The sequence below is a fragment of the Ranitomeya imitator genome, chromosome 2 (assembly GCF_032444005.1).
Source record: "Ranitomeya imitator isolate aRanImi1 chromosome 2, aRanImi1.pri, whole genome shotgun sequence".
In the NCBI taxonomy this organism is placed as follows: Eukaryota; Metazoa; Chordata; class Amphibia; order Anura; family Dendrobatidae; genus Ranitomeya; species Ranitomeya imitator.
The window spans coordinates 302618105-302644237 of NC_091283.1; the positions used below are offsets into that span (position 1 = coordinate 302618105).

Below are 26133 nucleotides of genomic sequence, written 5' to 3' on the forward strand. Positions count from 1 at the left end.
TACACATTTCTTTACAAACACTCCACATTTTAGGAGGTCAAAAGTAATTGGACAAATAAACATAACCCAAACAAAATATTTTTGTTTTCAATATTTTGTTGCAAATCCTTTGGAGGCAATCACTGCCTTAAGTCTGGAACCCATGGACATCACCAAACGCTGGGTTTCCTCCTTCTTAATGCTTTGCCAGGCCTTTACAGCCGCAGCCTTCAGGTCTTGCTTGTTTGTGGGTCTTTCCGTCTTAAGTCTGGATTTGAGCAAGTGAAATGCATGCTCAATTGGGTTTAGATCTGGAGATTGACTTGGCCATTGCAGAATGTTCCACTTTTTGGCACTCATGAACTCCTGGGTAGCTTTGGATGTATGCTTGGGGTCATTGTCCATCTGTACTATGAAGCGCCGTCCAATCAACTTTGCAGCATTTGGCTGAATCTGGGCTGAAAGTATATCCCGGTACACTTCAGAATTCATCCGGCTACTCTTGTCTGCTCTTATGTCATCAATAAACACAAGTGACCCAGTGCCATTGAAAGCCATGCATGCCCATGCCATCACGTTGCCTCCACCATGTTTTACAGAGGATGTGGTGTGCCTTGGATCATGTGCCGTTCCCTTTCTTCTCCAAACTTTTTTCTTCCCATCATTCTGGTACAGGTTGATCTTTGTCTCATCTGTCCATAGAATACTTTTCCAGAACTGAGCTGGCTTCTTGAGGTGTTTTTCTGCAAATTTATCTCTGGCCTGTCTATTTTTGGTATTGAGGAATGGTTTGCATCTAGATGTGAACCCTTTGTATTTACTGTCATGGAGTCTTCTCTTTACTGTTGACTTAGAGACAGATACACCTACTTCACTGAGAGTGTTCTGGACTTCAGTTGATGTTGTGAACGGGTTCTTCTTCACCAAATTAAGTATGCGGCGATCATCCACCACTGTTGTCATCCGTGGACGCCCAGGCCTTTTTGAGTTCCCAAGCTCACCAGTCAATTCCTTTTTTCTCAGAATGTACCCAACTGTTGATTTTGCTACTCCAAGCATGTCTGCTATCTCTCTGATGGATTTTTTTCTTTTTTTTCAGCCTCAGGATGTTCTGCTTCACCTCAATTGAGAGTTCCTTTGACCGCATGTTGTCTGCTCACAGCAACAGCTTCCAAATGCAAAACCACACACCTGGAATCCACCCCTGACCTTTTAACTACTTAATTGATTACAGGTTAACGAGGGAGACGCCTTCAGAGTTAATTGCAGCCCTTAGAGTCCATTGTCCAATTACTTTTGGTCCCTTGAAAAAGAGGACGCTATGCATTACAGAGCTATGATTCCTAAACCCTTTCTCCGATTTGGATGTGGAAACTATCATATTGCAGCTGGGAGTGTGCACTTTCAGCCCATATTATATATATAATTGTATTTCTGAACATGTTTTTGTAAACAGCTAAAATAACAAAACTTGTGTCACTGTCCAAATATTTCTGGCCCTAACTGTATTGACAACGGTATTGTCCTTGTCACAAACACTACTTACTACCATATGGCACCACTTATTCACTCTCACAATGCCCTGCAGCTCCTCCTATCAACCTTTGTGCATGCCAAACATACATGCTAATGACTTTGATGTAATTTATTGTCTCCATTCTGGCTAGAACTCCGATAACGGCATTTCAATAGCTGCAAAGTTAGTTAGCGAAAGGTTTTCCAAGATGGCAACTCACTCCGATATGGCTGTTCAACATATTTAGTACAGATCATTCTTGTACAATGAGTGTTTATATTTTAACATGGCCAAACATGAGGAATGACAAGAGGTTGTCCTAGCAGTGGTCAACCTCTTTAAGAAGATATAATTTTCAGCTAAAATATTTCCAACATTTTGAACATGAAAAAGACTTCTCCCCTGCGTGACTTCCTTGATGTTTATTAAGTGTTGATTTCAGTGGAAAGGATTCCCCACATTAAGAAAATTAAAAAGGCTTCTCCCGTGTGTGAGTTCTCTGATGATTAACAAGACTTGATTTATCTACAAAACATTTCCCACATTCTGAACAGGTAAAAGGCTACTTCCCTTTGTGAGTTCTTTGGTGCCTAACCAAATCTGATTTCTGGATAAAACATTTCCCACATTCTGAACAGGAAAAAGGCTTCTCCCCCGTGTGAGTTCTCTGGTGCTTAACAAAACTTGATTTCTGGCTAAAACATTTCCCACATTCTGAACAGGAAAAAGGCTTCTCCCCTGTGTGAGTTCTATGGTGCTTAACCAAATCTGATTTCTGGTTAAAACATTTCCCACATTCTGAACATGAAAAAGCCTTCTCCCCTGTGTGAGTTCTCTGATGATTAATAAAATATGATTTCTGGTTAAAACATTTCCCACATTCTGAACAGGAAAAAGGCTTCTTCCCTTTGTGAGTTCTCTGGTGCTTAACAAAATTTGATTTCTGGATAATACATTTCCCACATTCTGAACAGGAAAAAGGCTTTTTCCCTGTGTGAGTTCTTTGGTGCCTAACCAAATCTGATTTCTGGCTAAAACATTTCCCACATTCTGAACAGGAAAAAGGCTTCTCCCCTGTGTGAGTTCTATGGTGATTAACCAAATCTGATTTCTGGTTAAAACATTTCCCACATTCTGAACAGGAAAAAGGCTTCTCCCCCGTGTGAGTTCTCTGGTGCTTAACAAAACTTGATTTCTGGCTAAAACATTTCCCACATTCTGAACATGAAAAAGGCTTCTCCCCTGTGTGAGTTCTCTGATGATTAACAAGATGTGATTTATCTACAAAACATTTCGCACATTCTGAACAGGAAAAAGGCTTCTCCCCTGTGTGAGTTCTTTGGTGCCTAACCAAATCTGATTTCTGGATAAAACATTTCCCACATTTTGAACATGAGAATGGCTTCTCCCCTGTGTGGGTTCTCTGGTGGCTATCAAGATGCGCTTTCTGGTTAAAACATTTTCCACATTCTGAACAGGAAAAAGGCTTCTCCCCTGTGTGAATTCTCTGGTGCTTAACCAAATGTGATTTCTGGTTAACACATTTCCCACATTCTGAACATGAAAATCTTTTCTCTGTTATGTAAATTTTTTCATGTTTAAAAAAAGTATTTTTGAGAAAACTATTTCCATATTCTGAATATGAAAATGGCTTCTTTCCTTTTGAATCAGTTAGTTTTTTAATGCTTATATTGTTACTTTGATATTCCTTAGTAGTTGGTAATGAATCAGAAGATAGAATCTGTTTCAAAGGATCAGATGACAGATCTTTGCTGTGAAGGGATGATGGTATATCTGGAGTAATGGCATTCACTTCAATTGTATCCTGTTTATTCTCAAGATCATCTGATTTACAAACTGAAGATGTCAGCTGTCCCTCTGATCTCCTGGTACAGCCATCTGCTAAAAATAAAACCAATTAATAATTTTGAATAAAATATCCTCAAATTTTTTACTTTTGAACATTTCTACTTAACCTGTCCGTAAAAATTACAAGCTTTTTAAAAATACTGAATTATTCACCAAGACAATGACAGTTCAGTCTAATCGAAAGCATCATGGTATGAACCAGTGGAGCTTGGTGTTCAACTGTTTGTTCATTCTGCCTCCCAAACATGGAATAAAAAGCCAACAACAATGTTATGTAGGTGAAAATTATACCAATAAAACTTCTACTTATCTCACGAAATACAAGACACCACTAAGGTCCATCATCTGCCAGTGGAAAAAACAAAAGGTTCCCACATTATTTGTGGCTCAAAAGCTCTTGAAAAGTAATATGTAACCAATCCAGCAATATCCGCTCTCCCAAAGTCAAATTTCCTCTCACTTCTGAGCTTTGTAGTGTGCCCAAACCACATTTAGCATCCATATATTTGCCATTACTATAGTGAGAAGAATCCAGTTAATTTACGATGTGCGTGTCTCCTGGAGCACAATCTGGGCACTATGTGTTGGATAATAAAATGGCAAATGTGCAAATTTCACGTTGCAACATCCAGTGCAAGCTAATTTCCGTAAAGTGGGAGTGGAGTCAAAATCGTCACTACTCCCATAGAATAATTTACTGATTGTTATAATTTCCAAAATGGAGTCACTTTATGGGGATTTTTACTGCTTAGTTTTCTGTAATTTTGTTATTTTAGGGCATCTGCAAATGGTGTTTCCCCTCTCCACTGGAATCTGCTACTGCAATGTTTGATTATATCACCAGGTAGCGCCTTATTTATTGTGCAAAAAAGGTTGCACTCTATCGTGCCAAAACACGTCAAATATGAAATACATGAAATATGAATAGCAAAATTGCTTTTTGAACATTAGGAAAAAATTTTTGAGACGCTTAGCACAGAATTTGGCCAAACAGTGTGAGCCCATCAACCATCGTCAAGGTGGTCTCATTGAAACTGATGGGTACCTGACCTCCCTGTCCAAATGTGAACACTTACCGAAGGCTAATGTCTGCATGCTTGGGTGAATATGGACACCTCTCTCAGCAAAGCCTAATTATGGGTTAGCCGGAACCAAGTGTGAATAGATGTATGCACCTATTCACACTAGTTTGGATGTGCCAGTCTTTTTTTCTGTCATTTCTATGTTAGCTTATTGACTGAGCACTCCTCCCTTCACCATCTGGTTTTTAATTACATCTATTCACACTTGGTTCCGGCCAACCCATAAGTAGGCTTTGCTGATAGAGGTGTCCATATTCACCCAAGCATGCAGACATTAGCCTTCGGTAAGTGTTCACATTTGAACAAGGAGGTGAGGTACCCATCAGATTTAATGAGACCACCTTGACGATGGTTAATTGGCTCACACTATTTGGCCAAATTCTGTGCTAAGCGTCTCAAAAATGTTTTCTTAATGTTCAAAAAGCAATTTTGCTATTCATATGTCATGTATTTCATATTTGACGTGTTTTGGCAAGATAGAGTGCAACTTTTTTTGTATATTATATATGGAGGTAGCTGCTCCTGGTATGCACCTATTCACACTAGTTTGGATGTGCCAGTCTTTTTTCTGTTATTTATTGTGCAGGCGTTGCTGGTAATAGAGGTGACGTCGAAACTAGAAGCTCTGGGTGGTGCTGGCTCTGTCCAGCCACTAAGATTAGGGTGTCTGAGACCAGTAGTATCATCCAGTCTGGAAATATGGGGTTGTGTGCTGTCCAGCTGGAGCAATCTGCTACCTGCTTAAGCCAATTAGAAAGCACCGAACCCTACTAAAGTTTGAAGCATATTGTCGGAAGGTGCCAGATACAGCCTTGTTTGCCTCTGGTTCAGTCTTCTGTGCTCAGCTCCCTGCTGTTGTATTTGTATCCTGTTGTGATCCCAGCCCAGTTACTGATACTCTTGCGGTGTCTAATTTTGTACTTTCTCTGCCCTCCTGGTTATGACCCAACTACTTGAATATTCTTCTTGCCATCTCACACCACAGAATAGCTGGTAACACCATGGCCCAAGCCTAGGGGTCTCTGTGTTCGTCCAGATCCATGTAGAGGGGTTAAAGGATGATGAGCAAGGCAATCCCTGGCATCAGGAAAATGGAGTAGGTAGCCAAGCCTTCTCGTGGTGGCCATCTTTTGATCTGCTAGGTGATCACTAACAGTGCTCCCAATACATTGTGCCTGCAAACTATTCCAGCAAGATCTGCATTCAAATAGCTAAATGGCGCTCCTTCCTTTCTTAACCCTGCCATGTGCCCAGAAATTAGTTTATAACCATATAAAGGGTATTGTCGGATTCAAGAGACGTTGAAAAATAATTTGGAAGGTCCATTGGTTTCCTATTATCCTGCTGAAAATTCTCTGGATTATTAGAGTATGTAGCTTGGTGGCTATTGGGAATCTAAACAATCATAAGGGCCAATATTTTCTGTCAGATGAGTTTCAAGAAGAAATATTAGACATTCATAGATAACTTTTTATAATAGTGCAGAGCTGAGGTGTCTTAACCCCTTCCCGACCCATGACGCCACGTAGGTGAAAGATCGCGTCCCTGCAGATCCGGTGACAGGGTTAACTCCAATTTCACCCAATCTGCAGGGACAGGGGGAGTGGTAGTACAGCCCGGGGGGGTGGATTCACTCCCCCCCCCCCCGTGGCTACGATCGCTCTGATTGGCTGTTGAAAGTGAAACTGCCAATCAGAGCGATTTGTAATATTTCACCTATTATAACTGGTGAAATATTACAATCCAGCCATGGCCGATGCTGCAATATCATCGGCCATGGCTGGAAACACTGATGTGCCCCCACCCCACCCCACCGATCGCCCCCCCAAGCCACCGATCAGTCCTGCACACTGCCCCGCTCCCCTCCGTCCTGTGCTCCGCTCCCCCAGTGCTCTTGTCTGCTCCCCCCGTGCTCCAATCCCAACCCCCGTGCTCCGATCCAACCCCCCTGCACTCCGATCCACCCCCCCGTGCTCCAATCCACCCCCCTATGCTCCGATCCACCCCCCGTGCTCCGATCCACCCGCCCACGCTCCGATCCACCCCCCCATGCTCCGATCCACCCCCCCGTGCTTTCCCCCACCCCATCATACTTACCGATCCTCCCGGGGGCCGTCCGTCTTCTCCATGGGCGCCGCCATCTTCCAAAATGGCGGGCGCATGCACAGTGCGCCCGCCGAATCTGCCGGCCGGCAGATTCGTTCCAAAGTGCATTTTGATCACTGAGATATAACCTATCACAGTGATCAAAATAAAAAAAATTGTAAATGACCCCCCCCCCCTTTGTCACCCCCATAGATAGGGACAATAATAAAATAAAGAATTTTTTTTCCCACTAAGGTTGGGGTTAGAACTAGGGTTAGGGTTTCGATATGTGCACATGTATTCTGGTCCTCTGCGGATTTTTCTGCAGCGGATTTGATAAATCCGCAGTGCTAAACTGCTGCGGATTTATGGCGGATTTACCTCTGTTTTTCTGCGCATTTCACTGCAGTTTTACAACTGCGGTTTTCTATTGGAGCAGTTGTAAAACCACTGCGGAATCCACAGGAAGAAGTGACATGCTGCGGAATGTAAACCGCTGCGTTTCCGTGCAATTTTTCTGCAGCATGTGTACAGCGATTTTTGTTTCCCATAGGTTTACATTGAACTCTAAACTCATGGGAAACTGCTGCGGATCCGCAGTGTTTTCCGCAGCATGTGCACATACCTTTAGAATTAGGCTATGTGCACACGGTGCGGATTTGGCTGCGGATCCGCAGCGGATTGGCCACTGCGGATTCGCAGCAGTGTTCCTGTTATGATCTGGTGGTTTAGGAGCAACATGGGACGAGCTCTGAAGGAAGTGGTACCTGTACTGACCGCAGTCCCTAAGCTCAACACAACACTAGAAGTAGCCGTGGGATGCTCCTGACACTCCCTAGGCACCTCGTCACAGCCGGAGAACTAACTACCCCTAAAGATAGAAACAGGAAAACTATCTTGCCTCAGAGAAAATCCCCAAAGGATAGATAGCCCCCCACAAGTAATGACTGTGAGTGGAGAGGGAAAAGACATACACAGAATGAAACCAGGATGTAGCAAAGGAGGCCAGTCTAGCTAGATAGATAGGACAGGATGGAATACTGTGCGGTCAGTATAAAACACTACAAAAAATCCACACAGAGTTTACAAAAATCTCCACACCTGACTAAAGGTGTGGAGGGTAAATCTGCTTCCCAAAGCTTCCAGCTACACAGATTAAATTCATACTGACAAGCTGGACAAAACATAGACAGCACAGAACAGACAAGTCCACAACCTGTGGACAGAAAAGAGCAAGCAAGGACTTAACTTTGCTGAACTGGTCAGGATAACAGGGAAATCCAAAAGAGATGTGAATCCAACCAGGAACCATTGACAAGTGGCACAAGCTGAAGGAAAGAGCCAGTCTAAATAGCCGAGCAGAATAGACAATCAGTGGAAGCAGCTGCTAACTGCTAAATCCAAGGAGCAGCCATTCCACTTAAAACCACCGGAGGGAGCCCAAGAGCAGAACTCACAAAAGTGCCACTTAGAACCACCGGAGGGAGCCCAAGAGCGAAATTCACAACATGTTCCATCACGTTTACAGTACCATGTAAACCTATGCAAAACCAAATCCGCTGTGCCCATGGTGCGGAAAATACCGCGCGGAAACGCTCGTTGTATTTTCCGCAGCATGTTAATTCTTTGTGGGGATTCCGCAGCGTTTTACACCTGTTCCTCAATAGGAATCCGCAGGTGAAATCCGCACAAAAAACACTGGAAATCCGCGGTAAATCCGCAGGTAAAACGCAGTGCCTTTTACCCGCGGATTTTTCAAAAATGGTGCGGAAAAATCTCACACAAAACGCAACGTGGGCACATAGCCTTAGGGTTAGGGTTGGAATTAGGGTTGTCATTAGGGTTGTGATTAGGGTTATGGCTACAGTTGGGATTAGGGTTAGGGGTGTGTTGGGGTTAGTGTTGGAGGTAGAATTGAGGGGTTTCCACTGTTTAGGCACATCAGGGGTCTCCAAACGCAACATGGCGCCACCATTGATTCCAGCCAATCTTGTATTCAAAAACTCAAATGGTGCTCCCTCACTTCCGAGCCCCGACGTGTGCCCAAACAGTGGTTTACCCCCACATATGGGGTATCAGCAAACTCAGGACAAACTGCACAACAATTATTGGGGTCCAATTTCTCCTGTTACCCTTGTGAAAATAAAAAATTGCTTGCTAAAACATCATTTTTGAGGAAAGAAAAATGATTTTTTATTTTCACGGCTCTGCGTTGTAAGAGTCTGTGAAGCACTTGGGGGTTCAAAGTTCTCACCACATATCTAGATAAGTTCCTTGGGGGGTCTAGTTTCCAAAATGGGGTCACTTGTGGGGGGTTTCTACTGTTTACAAAAATAGGGAAAAGGAAAAAATGGGAAGGAAATAAGTCAGCTCACCAATCCCTCAACAGTGCAATGATGTCCATGCACGGAGCCGCCTTGGTCAAGGGCGTAGTCCAGAGACAGCAATGAAAAAGAAAAAATAATCTCCAGCATGAATCTTCTAAAAAGTCAATTTATTGGAAACACTTTAAAATGAAAACATTTGCAAAAAAGAGATGGGGGTCCCAGGTGGTCAACGCTGACGCATTTCGACCATCAGGTCTTAGTCATGCCATGACTAAGACCTGATGGTCAAAACGCGTCGGCGTTGACCACCTGGGACCCCCATCTCTTTTTTGCAAATGTTTGCATTTTAAAGTGTTTCCAATAAATTGACTTTTTAGAAGATCCATGCTGGAGATTATTTTTTCTGTTTCTACTGTTTAGGCACACCAGGGGCTCTGCAAACGCAACGTGACGCCCGCAGAGCATTCCATCAAAGTCTGCATTTCAAAAGTCACTACTTCCCTTCTGAGCCCCGGCATGTGCCCAAACAGTGGTTTACCCCCACATATGGGGTATCAGCGTACTCAGGAGAAACTGGACAACAACTTTTGGGGTCAAATTTCTCCTGTTACCCTTGGGAAAATAAAAAATTGCGGGCTAAAAAATCATTTTTGAGAAAATAATTTTTTTTTTTATTTTCACTGCTCTGCGTTATAAACTTCTGTGAAGCAGTTGGGGGTTCAAACTGCTCACCACAAATCTAGATTAGTTCCTTTGGGGGTCTAGTTTCCAAAATGGGGTCATTTGTGGGGGATCTCCGATGTTTAGGCACACAGGGGCTCTCCAAACGTGACATGGTGTCCGCTAATGATTGGAGCTAATTTTCCATTTAAAAAGCCAAATGGCATGCCTTCCCTTCCGAGCCCTGCCGTGCGCCCAAAGAAGTGGTTTACCCCTACATATGGGGTATCAGCGTACTCAGGACAAACTGGACAACATTTGGGGTCCAATTTCTCCTATTACCCTTTGCAAAATAGAAAATTCCAGGCTAAAAAAATCATTTTTGAGGAAAGAAAAATTATTTTTTTATTTTCATGGCTCTGCGTTATAAACTTCTGTGAAGCACCTGGGGGTTTAAAGTGCTCAATATGCATCTATATAAGTTCCTTGGGGGGCTTAGTTTCCAAAATGGGGTCACTTGTGGGGGAGCGCCAATGTTTAGGCACACAGGGGCTCTCCAAACGCGACATGGTGTCCGCTAACAATTGGAGCTAATTTTCCATTCAAAAAGTCAAATGGCGCGCCTTCCCTTCCGAGCCCTGCCGTGTGCCCAAACAGTGGTTTACCCCCACAAATGAGGTATCGGCGTACTCGGGACAAATTGGACAACAACTTTCGTGGTTCAGTTTATCCTTTTACCATTGGGAAAATAAAAAAATTGTTGCTAAAAGATCATTTTTGTGACTAAAAAGTTAAATGTTCATTTTTTCCTTCCATGTTGCTTCTGCTGCTGTGAAGCACCTGAAGGGTTAATAAACTTCTTGAATATGGTTTTGAGCACCTTGAGGGGTGCAGTTTTTAGAATGGTGTCACGTTTGGGTATTTTCACCCATATAGACCCCTCAAACTGACTTCAAATGTGAGGTTGTCCCTAAAAAAAATGGTTTTGTAAATTTCGTTGTAAAAATGAGAAATCGCTGGTCAAATTTTAACCCTTATAACTTCCTAGCAAAAAAAAATTTTGTTTCCAAAATTATGCTGATGTAAAGTAGACATGTGGGAAATGTTATTTATTAACTATTTTGTGTCACATAACTCTCTGGTTTAACAGAATAAAAATTCAAAATGTCAAAATTGGGAAATTTTCAAAATTTTTGCCAAATATCCGTTTTTATCACAAATAAACGCAGAATTTATTGACCTAAATTTACCACTATCATGAAGCACAATATGTCACGAAAAAAACACTCAGAACCGCTAGGATCCGTTGAAGCGTTCCCGAGTTATTACCTCATAAAGGGACACTGGTCAAAATTGCAAAAAACGGCCAGGTCATTAAGGTCAAAATAGGCTGGATCATGAAGGGGTTAAATTTAGATCTGAGGCATTTTGGAAGAGGTAATTGAGACCTTCTTTTAAAGACTACCAGGTAATTGCAGACTCACATAAGTGAGGCAGGCCGACCCCACCATCATTAAACTACCATACAAAAAGAACCTGTACAAAAAGAACTAGAAGAAAAAAACATGTTATATCCCCAACAACATATGTTTTGGAGAAAGGTCCATCACTAAACCGGAATTGCACTTATTTATGGTGGACCATTGGAGCTACTGAGCTCTGAAATTATTTATTGCTCCCCATATCAGGAGAGATTGTGTAGTAATCTCAATTCCTTATGATTGAAAACATAATGGAATTTATGACGTGGAGTGAATCTATGAAACCAGGGCTCGAGCCATGCCAACACATCTCTTGCAGGAGTGAAAAAAATGGTAATTAGACCTACCGGTAACTGTATTTCCAGGAATCCATCCTGACAGCACCATGGAGGACGTCCTTCTTATCCATAATGGGACAGGAAACACGAGAGGTTAAAAGGACCCATGCTGATACTCCATATCAGCATGGGTTTATGAGAAATCGCTCCTGTCAAACCAATCTAATCAGTTTTTATGAAGAGGTAAGCTATAGACTGGACCACGGTGAGTCATTGGACGTGGTATATCTCGATTTTTCCAAAGCGTTTGATACCGTTCCGCACAAGAGGTTGGTACACAAAATGAGAATGCTTGGTCTGGGGGAAAATGTGTGTAAATGGGTTAGTAACTGGCTTAGTGATAGAAAGCAGAGGGTGGTTATAAATGGTATAGTCTCTAACTGGGTCGCTGTGACCAGTGGGGTACCGCAGGGGTCAGTATTGGGACCTGTTCTCTTCAACATATTCATTAATGATCTGGTAGAAGGTTTACACAGTAAAATATCGATATTTGCAGATGATACAAAACTATGTAAAGCAGTTAATACAAGAGAAGATAGTATTCTGCTACAGATGGATCTGGATAGGTTGGAAACTTGGGCTGAAAGGTGGCAGATGAGGTTTAACAATGATAAATGTAAGGTTATACACATGGGAAGAAGGAATCAATATCACCATTACACACTGAATGGGAAACCACTGGGTAAATCTGACAGGGAGAAGGACTTGGGGATCCTAGTTAATGATAAACTTACCTGGAGCAGCCAGTGCCAGGCAGCAGCTGCCAAGGCAAACAGGATCATGGGGTGCATTAAAAGAGGTCTGGATACACATGATGAGAGCATTATACTGCCTCTGTACAAATCCCTAGTTAGACCGCACATGGAGTACTGTGTCCAGTTTTGGGCACCGGTGCTCAGGAAGGATATAATGGAACTAGAGAGAGTACAAAGGAGGGCAACAAAATTAATAAAGGGGATGTGAGAACTACAATACCCAGATAGATTAGCGAAATTAGGTTTATTTAGTCTAGAAAAAAGACGACTGAGGGGCGATCTAATAACCATGTATAAGTATATAAGGGGACAATACAAATATCTCGCTGAGGATCTGTTTATACCAAGGAAGGTGACGGGCACAAGGGGGCATTCTTTGCGTCTGGAGGAGAGAAGGTTTTTCCACCAACATAGAAGAGGATTCTTTACTGTTAGGGCAGTGAGAATCTGGAATTGCTTGCCTGAGGAGGTGGTGATGGCGAACTCAGTCGAGGGGTTCAAGAGAGGCCTAGATGTCTTCCTGGAGCAGAACAATATTGTATCATACAATTATTAGGCGAATGGGCGAATATGTCCCTTCTCCAGGGATTCATTCACATAACTGCGCATAGCGGTGTGTTCAGGCACGGACAAATTAAATAAACGACCCTTAGGGAATTTACTACCAGGAATCAAATTGATAGCACAATCACAATTCCTATGCGGAGGTAGAGCATCGGACTTGGGCTCTTCAAATACATCCTGATAATCAGACAAGAACTCTGGGACCTCAGAAGGGGTGGATGACGAAATCGACAAAAATGGAACATCACCATGTACCCCCTGACAACCCCAGCTGGTTACCGACATAGAGTTCCAATCTAATACTGGATTATGGGTTTGTAGCCATGGCAACCCCAACACGACCACATCATGCAGATTATGCAGTACCAGAAAGCGAATAACTTCCTGATGTGCAGGAGCCATGCACATGGTCAGCTGGGCCCAGTACTGAGGCTTATTCTTGGCCAAAGGTGTAGCATCAATTCCTCTCAACGGAATAGGATACCGCAAAGGCTCCAAGAAAAATCCACAACGTTTAGCATAATCCAAATCCATCAGATTCAGGGCAGCGCCTGAATCCACAAACGCCATGACAGAATACGATGACAAAGAGCATATCAAGGTAATGGACAGAAGGAATTTGGACTGTACAGTACCAATGACGGCAGAGCTATCGAACCGCCTAGTGCGCTTAGGACAATTAGAAATAGCATGAGTGGAATCACCACAGTAGAAACACAGCCTGTTCAGACGTCTGTGTTCTTGCCGTTCAACTTTAGTCATAGTCCTGTCGCACTGCATAGGCTCAGGTTTACTCTCAGACAATACCGCCAGATGGTGCACAGATTTACGCTCGCGCAAGCGACGACCGATCTGAATGGCCAAGGACATAGACTCATTCAAACCAGCAGGCATAGGAAATCCCACCATGACATCCTTAAGAGCTTCAGAGAGACCCTTTCTGAACAAAGCTGCCAGCGCAGATTCATTCCACTGAGCGAGTACTGACCATTTCCTAAATTTCTGACAATATACTTCTACATCATCCTGACCCTGGCATAAAGCCAGCAAATTTTTCTCAGCCTGATCCACTGAATTAGGCTCATCGTAAAGCAATCCAAGCGCCTGGAAAAATGCATCAACATTACTCAATGCAGGGTCTCCTGGCGCAAGAGAAAACGCCCAGTCCTGTGGGTCGCCGCGCAAAAAAGAAATAATAATCAAAACCTGTTGAATAGGATTACCAGAAGAATGAGGTTTCAAGGCCAGAAATAGCTTACAATTATTTTTGAAGCTCAGGAACTTAGTTCTATCACCAAAAAACAAATCAGGAATAGGAATTCTTGGTTCTAGCATAGATTTCTGATCAATAGTATCTTGAATCTTTTGTACATTTATAACGAGATTATCCATTGAGGAGCACAGAGCCTGAATATCCATGTCCACAGCTGTGTCCTGAAGCACTCTAATGTCTAGGGGAAAAAAAAAAAAAACTGAAGACAGAGCTGAGGAAAAAAAAAAATGATGTCAGAACTTCTTTTTTCCCTCTATTGAGAATCATTGGTTTTGGCTCCTTGTACTGTTATGCTGTGCTATCAGGCAACACAGTGTGCAGTAATCAGCGCACATACAGTGATATGGCAATAACCCAAAAACAATAGAACGAGCTCTGAGACGTGGAATCTCTGCAGACTGCAATACCTGAACCTATCCTCACACAACTAAAAGCAGCAGTGGATTGCGCCTAACACTACCTATGCAACTCGGCACTGCCTGAGGAGCTGACTAGCCTGAAGATAGAAATACAAGCCTGACTTGCCTCAGAGAAATACCCCAAAGGAATAGGCAGCCCCCCACATATAATGACTGTTAGCAAGATGAAAAGACAAAACGTAGGAATGAAATAGATTCAGCAAAGTGAGGCCCGATATTCTAGACAGAGCGAGGATAGCAAAGAGAACTATGCAGTCTACAAAAAACCCTAAAGCAGAACCACGCAAAGGGGGGCAAAAAGACCCACCGTGCCGAACTAACGGCACGGCGGTGCACCCTTTGCGTCTCAGAGCTACCAGCAAAAGAGAATAGCACAGCTGGACAGAAAAAACGGAAACAAAAACAAAGTAACACTTATCTAGCAGAGCAGCAGGCCACAGGAAAGATGCAGTAGCTCAGATCCAACACTGGAACATTGACAAGGAGCAAGGAAGACAGACTCAGGTGGAGTTAAATAGCAAGGCAGCCAACGAGCTCACCAAAACACCTGAGGGAGAAAGCCCAGAGGCTGCAATACCACTTGTGACCACAGGAGTGAATTCAGCCACAGAATTCACAACAGTGGCCTGGGTAAATTGGCACATGATAGTATGCACTCTTTAGATCTAGAGTACACATTACCACACCTTTCCCTAACAGAGGAAGGGTGGAAAGAATTGACTCCATTTTGAACCTCTTGTATTTAACCCATTTGTTTAAATATTTGAGGTTTATTATTGTTCTGGATGCTCCTGATGGTTTTATTATCGAGAAGAGATTTGAGTAGTGACCTCTGCGTTCTTCTCAAGGGGGTACCGTAACAATTGCAGCTATGTCTAAGAGGTCCTGAATATCTGACCACATAGGGGAAGTTGAATTTAGATGGGAGCTGGAGACGAGGAATGTTTAGGGAGGAGGAGACACAAACTCTAATCTGTATCCCTGGGAAACAACCTGTAATACCCAAGGACTTGTGGTAACTTCCTGCTATCCCCCCAGAAAATCTATCAGCCGGTCCCCTACTCTGATGACGTTATTTCCTTCGGAAGCTAGATCCAGATCCTGAGTAGCTCGAGTCCTTATTCTTGACTCTGCTCTCTCCCTCTTTCAGATAACTCCATCTGCCTTGCTTCCCTTTTCCCCTGTAATCTGTTTTTGATTATGACAGGGCTGATATTTTTTGGGCTTTTCCTCTGGAAACCCCTTCATTTCTTCTGAGGCCTTGTCTAAAATATCATCGAGGACAGGCCCAAAGACTACCTCTGGAAAAGGGTATAGAACAAAGTTTGTTCTTAGAGTGCATATCCCCGGACCAGCTTTTAAGCCAGATAGCTCTTCTGGCTGCATTAGATAGGGATTGACTTCTAGCTGCAAATCTAACCGACTCTGCAGAGGCATCTGCCAGAAAGGCGGTGCCCAATTTCAGAAGGGGAAGGGATTTTATTATAGTTTCCCTATGGGTTTTGGCTGATAATTGATCCTGGAGATCATCTATCCACAGATGCATGGAGCCAGCTACCGATGTTGCAGCTATATTTGCTCCTATAATCACTGCTGAACTCTCTCAGGCCCTTTTTAAGAGGCCATCTGCCTTCCTGTCCATAGGCACCTTTAAATTAGAGGAGTCCTCAAAAGGAATGGCCATTCTCTTGGACACTTTAGCAAGCGGGATGTCTATTTTGGGAATATCTACCCATTCTTTGACGTCTTCTGGGTCAAATGGCAAACGAAGTCTAAAGTCTTTGGGAATTGTCAGTCTCTTTTCCACCTCCTCCCATTCCTCTAAAATTATAGAGCGGATATGGGAGTTTACTGGAAAGACCTTAAAAGTCTGGGAACGTAACCCCCAAACATTTCATTCTGTACTGAACACATCGTCTGAGGCTCCTCCATTTGCATAGTTTGTCTTATTGCTTCAAGGAGCTCCTCTGTATCCCCAGCAGAAAATAAATATGTCCTTCCTTTTTCTGGAGGCTCTCTATTCTTTTCATCCTCCTCCTCCAGGTCTGAATCAGAAGGGGTTGAGTCCACAAAAGAAAACTCTTACCTTGATCTTTTCCTGGGTCTCTGAGTGTCAGAATGTGAGGCTTGAGGGAGTACCAGCCCTGACACCGAGGCCTGCACTTCCTCTCTAATAATGGCTCTCATATTAGACATAAGAGATGCCTGTTCCTCCCCCACAATCCGGCTGGTGCACGTCTCACATAAGGGTTTCTGCCAGGAATCCTTCAGTTTTGTAGCGCAAATAGGGCATTTCCTATATTTGCTTGGTTTCTTTACACTTCTCTGGCAAGGAGAGAGCCTACAAAAGATAATTGTAGCTGCTACTGTGGAGCTGTATGTATGTGCACTTGGGAACACTATTATGTGCCACTTATGTGTCCCAGGTTCTCCTGCCCCACATCAGCTTTAACCGTACCCTCCATCCTGAAGATCGCCTGAGTTTCGGTCCGTTCCGGAGGTATCAGTCTGAGGAGAAGATGCCGCCTTGCCACTCTCAGCCGCGACCCAGAAGTGATGCGCGGCCGGCGCTTGCATAGCGTACCCCATCTGACTTCCTCCGGAAATCCACGTGGAGATGTTCCGCATCAACAGAGGTGGTCCGGAGCCAGGTACACCAGGGGCGTGATGGAAGGGTCGAGAGCCCCCGACAGAAGGAAGCAACCCTCAGACCAGGAGCAGCGCTGCACTGGTAGGCTGAGGGACCCTTGGGCGGGTGTCGGCCTGCAGGCATTTCACCATGGGAAGGGAGAAGCCGAGCCCCCCGATCCACACCCCCAGCTCAGAACGGTCAGACTTTCACTCTTGCCGTTCCTATCCACTATGGGACAGGAAAAACACTGAAGGGTGGTAGGTGGAGGGTCCTTTTAACCTCTCGTTTTTCCTGTCCCATTATGGATAAGAAGGACGTCCTCCATGGTGCTGTCATGTGGTGACCTGGAAATGTGTATTGTCTGCTCCACTCATCTTTTAACTTCCATCTTTTTACATCTTTTTAATTACTTTGAATTAGACTGAATTGGACTGCAATTGACTGGAAGGTAACAGAATACCAAACCACTACAATGTTTATGTTTCTCTTCTCTTTCACCCCATACTACTTTCCTTCTTACAATCTCTTGCAATCCCTCCACCTAGTAAAGAACTAGTCATTTCTTCCTCAATACTCCCCAGCCATCTCACCTCCTCCTCAGAACTGTTCCTCAACATACAATCCTTTTTCGCCAGACAATCACGGCCGCATCATGTCCTATCCTGCTCCCACCTTCTAACGCTCTGTCTGCTACTCCTCATTGCTGGTGACGTATCCCCAAATCCCAGCCCTCCTCAAAATATCCCCACACTCATTTTTAACCCTCTGCCACGATCCTCTGCATGTTTTCTGTTGTGAATTCTGTTTTGGAACTCCCTCCTGTGGTCATGAATGGTACTTCGGCGAGTTCTGTCCATGGACTCCCTCTGGTGGCTGTGAGTGGAGCTGCTGGTTCTGAGGTTCCTTCCACAGGTGACCTGGTTTATTCTTTGGCTGGCTGCTCTATTTAACTCCACCCAGATCGTTACTCCATGCCACCTGTCATTGTTCCAGTACTGGTTCACTTCGCTCTTGGATCTTTCTGGTGACCTGTCTATGCCAGCAGAAGCTAAGTCCCTGCTAGTTTATTTTGTTGTTCTTGTTTTCTTGTCCAGCTTGCTAATATGATTCTGTCTGGCTAGCTGGAAGCTCTGGGATGCAGAGTGGCACCTCCGCACCGTGAGTCGGTGCGGGGGTCTTTTTGCACACTCTGCGTGGTCTTTTGTAGTTTTTGTAGTTACCTTTTCTATCCTCTGTCTGTTTAGGTAGTCTGGCCTCCCTTTGCTGAAACCTCTTTCATTCCTGTGTTTGTGTATTTCATCTTATCTCACGGTTAATATTTGTGGGGGGCTGCCATTTCCTTTGGGGAATTTCTCTGAGGCAAGGTAGGCTTTTCTTTCTATCTCTAGGGGTAGCTAGCTCTTAGGCTGTGTCGAGGCGTCTAGGCCTGTTAGGTACGCTCCACGGCTATTTCTAGTGTGTGTGATAGGAGTAGGGATTGCGGTCAGCAGAGTTCCCACATCCCAGAGCTTGTCTTGTGTTTGTTTACTCATCAGGTCTTTCCTGGTGCTCCTAACCACCAGGTCGTTAACAGTACAGGTGGCCCAAAGTGTTAAGGCATCTCAATAGAGGGATAAGAGAAGTTCTGAGACCATTTTATTTCTTTGCACTGTGTTTTGTCTTTCTTTTCCCCTTTACCTCTGGGTGGTTCAGGACACAGGTGTAGATATGGACATTCAAGGTCTGTCCTCTTGTGTGGATCATCTCACTACAAGGGTACAAAGCATTCAGGATTTTGTAGTTCGGAATCCAATGTTAGAGCCTAGAATTCCAATTCCTGATTTGTTTTCTGGGGATAGATCTAGATTCCTGAATTTCAAAAATAATTGTAAACTGTTTCTTGCTTTGAAACCCCGCTCCTCTGGTGACCCAGTTCAACAAGTAAAAATCATTATTTCTTTGTTACGTGGTGATCCTCAAGACTGGGCATTTTCCCTTGCGCCAGGAGATCCTGCATTGCGTGATGTAGATGCGTTTTTTCTGGCGCTTGGATTGCTTTATGATGAACCTAATTTAGTGGATCAGGCAGAGAAAAACTTGCTGGCTTTGTCAGGGTCAGCATGAAGCGGAGGTATATTGTCAGAAGTTTAGAAAGTGGTTTGTTCTTACTCAGTGGAATGAGTGTGCCCTGGCGGCAATTTTCAGAAAAGGTCTTTCTGAAGCCCTTAAGGATGCAATGGTGGGATTTCCCACGCCTGCTGGTCTGAATGAGTCTATGTCCTTGGCCATTCAGATCGATCGGCGCTTGCATGAGCGCAAAGCTGTGCACCATTTGGCGGTATTCTCTGAGCATAGGTCTGAGCCCATGCAATGCGATAGGACTTTGACCAGAGCTGAACGGCAGGAACACAGACGTCAGAATGGGCTGTGTTTTTACTGTGGTGACTCCACTCATGCTATCTCTGATTGTCCTAAGCGCACTAAGCGGTTCGCTAGGTCTGCCACCATTGGTACGGTACAGCCTAAATTTCTTTTGTCCATTACTCTGATTTGCTCTTTGTCGTCCTATTCTGTTATGGCGTTTGTGGATTCGGGCGCTGCCCTGAATTTGATGGACTTGAACTTTGCCAGGCGCTGTGGTTTTTTCTTGGAGCCCTTGCAGTGTCCTATTTCATTGAGAGGAATTGATGCTACGCCTTTGGCCAAGAATAAGCCTCAGTACTGGACTCAATTGACCATGTGCATGGCTCCTGCACATCAGGAGGATATTCGCTTTTTGGTGTTGCATAATCTGCATGATGTGGTCGTTTTGGGGTTGCCATGGCTACAGGTCCATAATCCAGTATTGGATTGGAAATCTATGTCTGTGTCCAGCTGGGGTTGTCAAGGGGGTGATGTTCCACTGCTGTCAATTTCGTCTTCCAATCCTTCTGAAGTTCCTGAGTTTTTGTTGGATTACCGGGATGTGTTTGATGAGCCCAAGTCCGGTGCCCTACCTCCTCATAGGGATTGTCATTGTGCTATTAATTTGATAACTGGTAGTAAGTTTCCTAAGGGCCGACTGTTCAATTTATCTGTGCCAGAACACGCCGCTATGCGGAGTTATATAAAGTAGTCCTTGGAGAAGGGACATATTCGCCCGTCGTCGTCACCGATGGGAGCAGGCTTCTTTTTTGTGGCCAAGAAGGATGGTTCTTTGAGACCTTGTATTGATTACCGCCTTCTTAATAAGATCACGGTCAAATTTCAGTACCCTTTTGTTGTGAATTCTGTGGCAGAGCTCCCTCCTGTGGTCACAAGTGGTACTTCGGCTGATTCTCTCTGTGAGCTTCCGTTGGTGGAGGAAAGTGGTACTGCGGCTTCTGAGTTTCCTTCCCCAGGTGATGTGGTGAAGTCGTTAGGTGCTGCTCTATTTAACTCCACCTAGTGCTTTGATCCTGGCCTCCAGTCAATGTTCTAGTATTGGACCTGTGTCCTCCTGGATCGTTCCTGTGGCCTGCTGCTCTGCATAACTAAGTTCCGCTTTGCTATTTTGTTTGCTGTTTTTTTCTGTCCAGCTTGTCTATTTGTTTTTTCCTGCTTGCTGGAAGCTCTGGGACGCAGAGGGTGTACCTCCGTGCCGTTAGTTCGGTACGGAGGGTCTTTTTGCCCCCTTTGCGTGGTTTATGTAGGGTTTTGTGTTGACCGCAAAGTTACCTTTCCTATCCTCGCTCTGTTCAGAAAGTCGGGCCTCACTTTGCTAAATCTATTTCATCTCTGCGTTTGTCTTTTCATCTTAACTCACAGTCATTATATGTGGGGGCTGCCTTTACCTTTGGGGTATTTCTCTGAGGCAAAGTAGGCTTATTTTCTATCTTCAGGCTAGCTAGTTTCTCAGGCTGTGCAGAGTTGCATAGGAAGCGTTAGGCGCAATCCACAGCTGCCTCTAGTGTGGTTGGAGAGGATTAGGGATTGCGGTCAGCAGAGTTCCCACGTCTCAGAGCTCGTTCTATGTTTTTGGTTATTGTCAGGTCACTGTATGTGCTCTGACCTCTATGTCCATTGTGGTACTGAATTACCTATCATAACAGTACTGGAGGCCAACAGTACTAATGATTCTCAATAGAGGAAAAAAAGAAGTTCTGAGACCATTTTTTTTTCTATGCACTGTGTTTTGCCCTTTTTTTCCCCTAGACATTTGGGTGGTTCAGGACACAGGTGTAGCGATGGACATTAAAGGTCTGTCTTCATGTGTGGATCAGCTCACGGCAAGAGTACAAAGTATTCAAGACTTTGTGGTTCAGAATTCTATGTTAGAACCGAGAATTCCTATTCCTGATTTGTTTTTTGGAGATAGAACTAAATTTCTGAGTTTCAAAAATAATTGTAAACTATTTCTGGCTTTGAAACCTCGCTCCTCTGGTGACCCTGTTCAACAAGTTAGGATCATTATTTCTTTTTTACGTGGCGACCCTCAGGACTGGGCATTTTCTCTTGCGTCAGGAGATCCTGCATTAAGTAATATCGATGCGTTTTTCCTGGCGCTCGGATTGCTGTACGATGAACCTAATTCAGTGGATCAGGCAGAGAAAAATTTGCTGGCTCTGTGTCAGGGTCAGGATGAGATAGAGGTATATTGTCAGAAATTTAGAAAGTGGTCCGTACTCACTCAATGGAATGAAGGTGCGCTCGCAGCTATTTTCAGAAAAGGTCTCTCTGAAGCCCTTAAGGATGTCATGGTGGGATTTCCTATGCCTGCTGGTCTGAATGAGTCTATGTCTTTGGCCATTCAGATCGGTCGACGCTTGCGTGAGCGTAAATCTGTGCACCATTTGGCGGTATTACCTGAGCTTAAACCTGAGCCTATGCAGTGCGATAGGACTTTGACCAGAGTTGAACGGCAAGAACACAGACGTCGGAATGGGCTGTGTTTCTACTGTGGTGATTCCACTCATGTTATCTCTGATTGTCCTAAGCGCACTAAGCGGTTCGCTAGGTCTGCCACCATTGGTACGGTACAGTCAAAATTTCTTCTGTCCGTTACCTTGATCTGCTCTTTGTCATCGTATTCTGTCATGGCATTTGTGGATTCAGGCGCTGCCCTGAATTTGATGGACTTGGAGTATGCTAGGCGTTGTGGGTTTTTCTTGGAGCCCTTGCAGTGTCCTATTCCATTGAGAGGAATTGATGCTACGCCTTTGGCCAAGAATAAGCCTCAGTACTGGACCCAGCTGACCATGTGCATGGCTCCTGCACATCAGGAGGTTATTCGCTTTCTGGTGTTGCATAATCTGCATGATGTGGTCGTGTTGGGGTTGGCTACAAGTCCATAATCCAGTATTAGATTGGAAATCCATGTCTGTGTCCAGCTGGGGTTGTCAGGGGGTACATGGTGATGTCCCATTTCTGACTATTTCGTCATCCACCCCTTCTGAGGTTCCAGAGTTCTTGTCTGATTACCGGGATGTATTTGATGAGCCCAAGTCCGATACCCTACCTCCGCATAGGGATTGTGATTGTGCTATCGATTTGATTCCTGGTAGTAAATTCCCAAAAGGTCGACTGTTTAATTTATCTGTGCCTGAGCACGCCGCTGTGCGGAGTTATGTGAAGGAGTCCTTGGAGAAGGGGCATATTCGCCCGTCATCGTCGCCATTAGGAGCAGGGTTCTTTTTTGTAGCCAAGAAGGATGGTTCACTGAGACCTTGTATAGATTACCGCCTTCTTAATAAGATCACGGTTAAATTTCAGTACCCCTTGCCGTTGTTATCTGATTTGTTTGCTCGGATTAAGGGGGCTAGTTGGTTCACCAAGATAGATCTTCGTGGTGCCTATAATCTTGTGCGTATTAAGCGAGGCGATGAATGGAAAACTGCATTTAATACGCCCGAGGGCCATTTTGAGTACCTAGTAATGCCATTCGGACTTGCCAATGCTCCATCAGTGTTTCAGTCCTTTATGCATGACATCTTCCGAGAGTACCTGGATAAATTCCTGATTGTGTACTTGGATGACATTTTGATTTTCTCGGATGATTGGGAGTCTCATGTGAAGCAGGTCAGAACGGTGTTTCAGGTCCTGCGTGCTAATTCTTTGTTTGTGAAGGGATCAAAGTGTCTCTTTGGTGTTCAGAAGGTTTCATTTTTGGGGTTCATCTTTTCCCCTTCTACTATCGAGATGGACCCTGTTAAGGTCCAAGCCATCCATGATTGGACTCAGCCGACATCTCTGAAAAGTCTGCAAAAGTTCCTGGGCTTTGCTAATTTTTATCGTCGCTTCATCTGCAATTTTTCTAGTATTGCTAAACCATTGACCGATTTGACCAAGAAGGGTGCTGATGTGGTCAATTGGTCTTCTGCTGCTGTGGAAGCTTTTCAAGAGTTGAAGCGTCATTTTTCTTCTGCCCCTGTGTTGTGTCAACCAGATGTTTCGCTTCCGTTCCAGGTCGAGGTTGATGCTTCTGAGATTGGAGCAGGGGCTGTTTTGTCGCAGAGAAGTTCTGATTGCTCGGTGATGAAACCATGCGCCTTCTTTTCCAGGAAGTTTTCGCCTGCTGAGCGAAATTATGATGTGGGCAATCGAGAGTTGCTGGCCATGAAGTGGGCATTCGAGGAGTGGCGTCATTGGCTTGAAGGAGCTAAGCATCGCGTGGTGGTCTTGACTGATCATAAGAACTTGACTTATCTCGAGTCTGCCAAGAGGTTGAATCCTAGACAGGCTCGTTGGTCGCTGTTTTTTGCCCGTTTTGACTTTGTGATTTCGTACCTTCCGGGCTCTAAAAATGTTCAGGCGGATGCTCTGTCTAGGAGTTTTGTGCCCGACTCTCCGGGTTTATCTGAGCCGGCGGGTATCCTCAAAGAGGGAGTAATTGTGTCTGCCATCTCCCCTGATTTGCGGCGGGTGCTGCAAAAATTTCAGGCTAATAAACCTGATCGTTGCCCAGCGGAGAAACTGTTTGTCCCTGATAGGTGGACGAATAAAGTTATCTCTGAGGTTCATTGTTCGGTGCTGGCTGGTCATCCTGGAATCTTTGGTACCAGAGAGTTAGTGGCTAGATCCTTTTGGTGGCCATCTCTGTCGCGGGATGTGCGTACTTTTGTGCAGTCCTGTGGGATTTGTGCTCGGGCTAAGCCCTGCTGTTCTCGTGCCAGTGGGTTGCTTTTGCCCTTGCCGGTCCCGAAGAGGCCTTGGACACATATCTCTATGGATTTTATTTCAGATCTTCCCGTCTCTCAAAAGATGTCAGTCATTTGGGTGGTCTGTGATCGCTTCTCTAAGATGGTCCATTTGGTACCCTTGTCTAAATTACCTTCCTCCTCTGATTTGGTGCCATTGTTCTTCCAGCATGTGGTTCGTTTACATGGCATTCCAAAGAATATCGTTTCTGACAGAGGTTCCCAGTTTGTTTCGAGGTTTTGTCGAGCCTTTTGTGGTAGGATGGGCATTGACTTGTCTTTTTCCTCGGCTTTCCATCCTCAGACTAATGGCCAGACCGAACGAACCAATCAGACCTTGGAAACATATCGGAGATGCTTTGTTTCTGCTGATCAGGATGACTGGGTGTCCTTCTTGCCTTTGGCTGAGTTCGCCCTTAATAATCGGGCCAGCTCGGCTACCTTGGTTTCACCGTTTTTCTGCAACTCTGGGTTCCATCCTCGTTTCTCTTCAGGGCAGGTTGAGTCTTCGGACTGTCCTGGTGTGGATACTGTGGTGGACAGGTTGCAGCAGATTTGGACTCATGTAGTGGACAATTTGACCTTGTCCCAGGAGAAGGCTCAACGTTTCGCTAATCGCAGACGCCGTGTGGGTCCCCGACTTCGTGTTGGGGATTTGGTTTGGTTATCTTCTCGTCATATTCCTATGAAGGTTTCCTCTCCTAAATTTAAACCTCGTTTTATACATAACGTATTCCATAGGTCATTGTTGCGGAGATACGTGGCACCTATGGTTCCATCTGTTGATCCTCCTGCCCCGGTTTTGGTGGAGGGGGAGTTGGTGTATATTGTGGAGAAGATTTTGGATTCTCGTGTTTCAAGACGGAAACTCCAGTATCTGGTTAAGTGGAAGGGTTATGCTCAGGAAGATATTTCCTGGGTCTTTGCCTCTGATGTCCATGCTCCCGATCTTGTTCGTGCCTTTCATATGGGTCATCCTGGTCGTCCTGGGGGCTCTGGTGAGGGTTCGGTGACCCCTCCTCAAGGGGGGGGTACTGTTGTGAATTCTGTGGCAGAGCTCCCTCCTATGGTCACAAGTGGTACTTCGGCTGATTCTCTCTGTGAGCTTCCGTTGGTGGAGGAAAGTGGTACTGCGGCTTCTGAGTTTCCTTCCCCAGGTGATGTGGTGAAGTCGTTAGGTGCTGCTCTATTTAACTCCACCTAGTGCTTTGATCCTGGCCTCCAGTCAATGTTCTAGTATTGGACCTGTTTCCTCCTGGATCGTTCCTGTGGCCTGCTGCTCTGCATAGCTAAGTTCCGCTTTGCTATTTTGTTTGCTGTTTTTTTCTGTCCAGCTTGTCTATTTGTTTTTTCCTGCTTGCTGGAAGCTCTGGGACACAGAGGGTGTACCTCCGTGCCGTTAGTTCGGTACGGAGGGTCTTTTTGCCCCCTTTGCGTGGTTTTTGTAGGGTTTTGTGTTGACCGCAAAGTTACCTTTCCTATCCTTGCTCTGTTCAGAAAGTCGGGCCTCACTATGCTAAATCTATTTCATCTCTGCGTTTGTCTTTTCATCTTAACTCACAGTCATTATATGTGGGGGCTGCCTTTTCCTTTGGGGTATTTCTCTGAGGCAAGGTAGGCTTATTTTCTATCTTCAGGCTAGCTAGTTTCTCAGGCTGTGCCGAGTTGCATAGGAAGCATTAGGCGCAATCCACAGCTGCCTCTAGTGTGGTTGGAGAGGATTAGGGATTGCGGTCAGCAGAGTTCCCACGTCTCAGAGCTCGTTCTATGTTTTTGGTTATTGTCAGGTCACTGTATGTGCTCTGACCTCTATGTCCATTGTGGTACTGAATTACCTATCATAACACCCTTTGCCGCTACTGTCTGATTTGTTTGCTCGGATTAAGGGGGCTAGTTGGTTCACCAAGATAGATCTTCGAGGGGCGTATAATCTTGTGCGTATTAAACAGGGCGATGAATGGAAAACAGCATTTAATACGCCCGAGGGCCATTTTGAGTACCTGGTGATGCCATTTGGGCT

General features: G+C 44.7%; 1 protein-coding gene across 2 annotated transcripts in view; it reads right to left on the reverse strand.

Moving 5' to 3' along the window:
• Positions 1 to 1680: 1680 nt before the first annotated feature.
• LOC138666951 (oocyte zinc finger protein XlCOF22-like) overlaps positions 1681 to 26133 on the reverse strand; it is a 95035-nt gene continuing 70582 nt past the window's right edge. The window contains exon 7 of one of the 2 annotated variants that reach the window (XM_069755154.1): positions 1681 to 3397. In XM_069755154.1, coding sequence (XP_069611255.1) covers positions 2058 to 3397 — 1340 coding nt within the window. In that variant the 3' untranslated portion in view covers positions 1681 to 2057. The remainder of the gene's footprint in view (positions 3398 to 26133) is intronic. The other variant, XM_069755155.1, reaches the window with a different exon arrangement.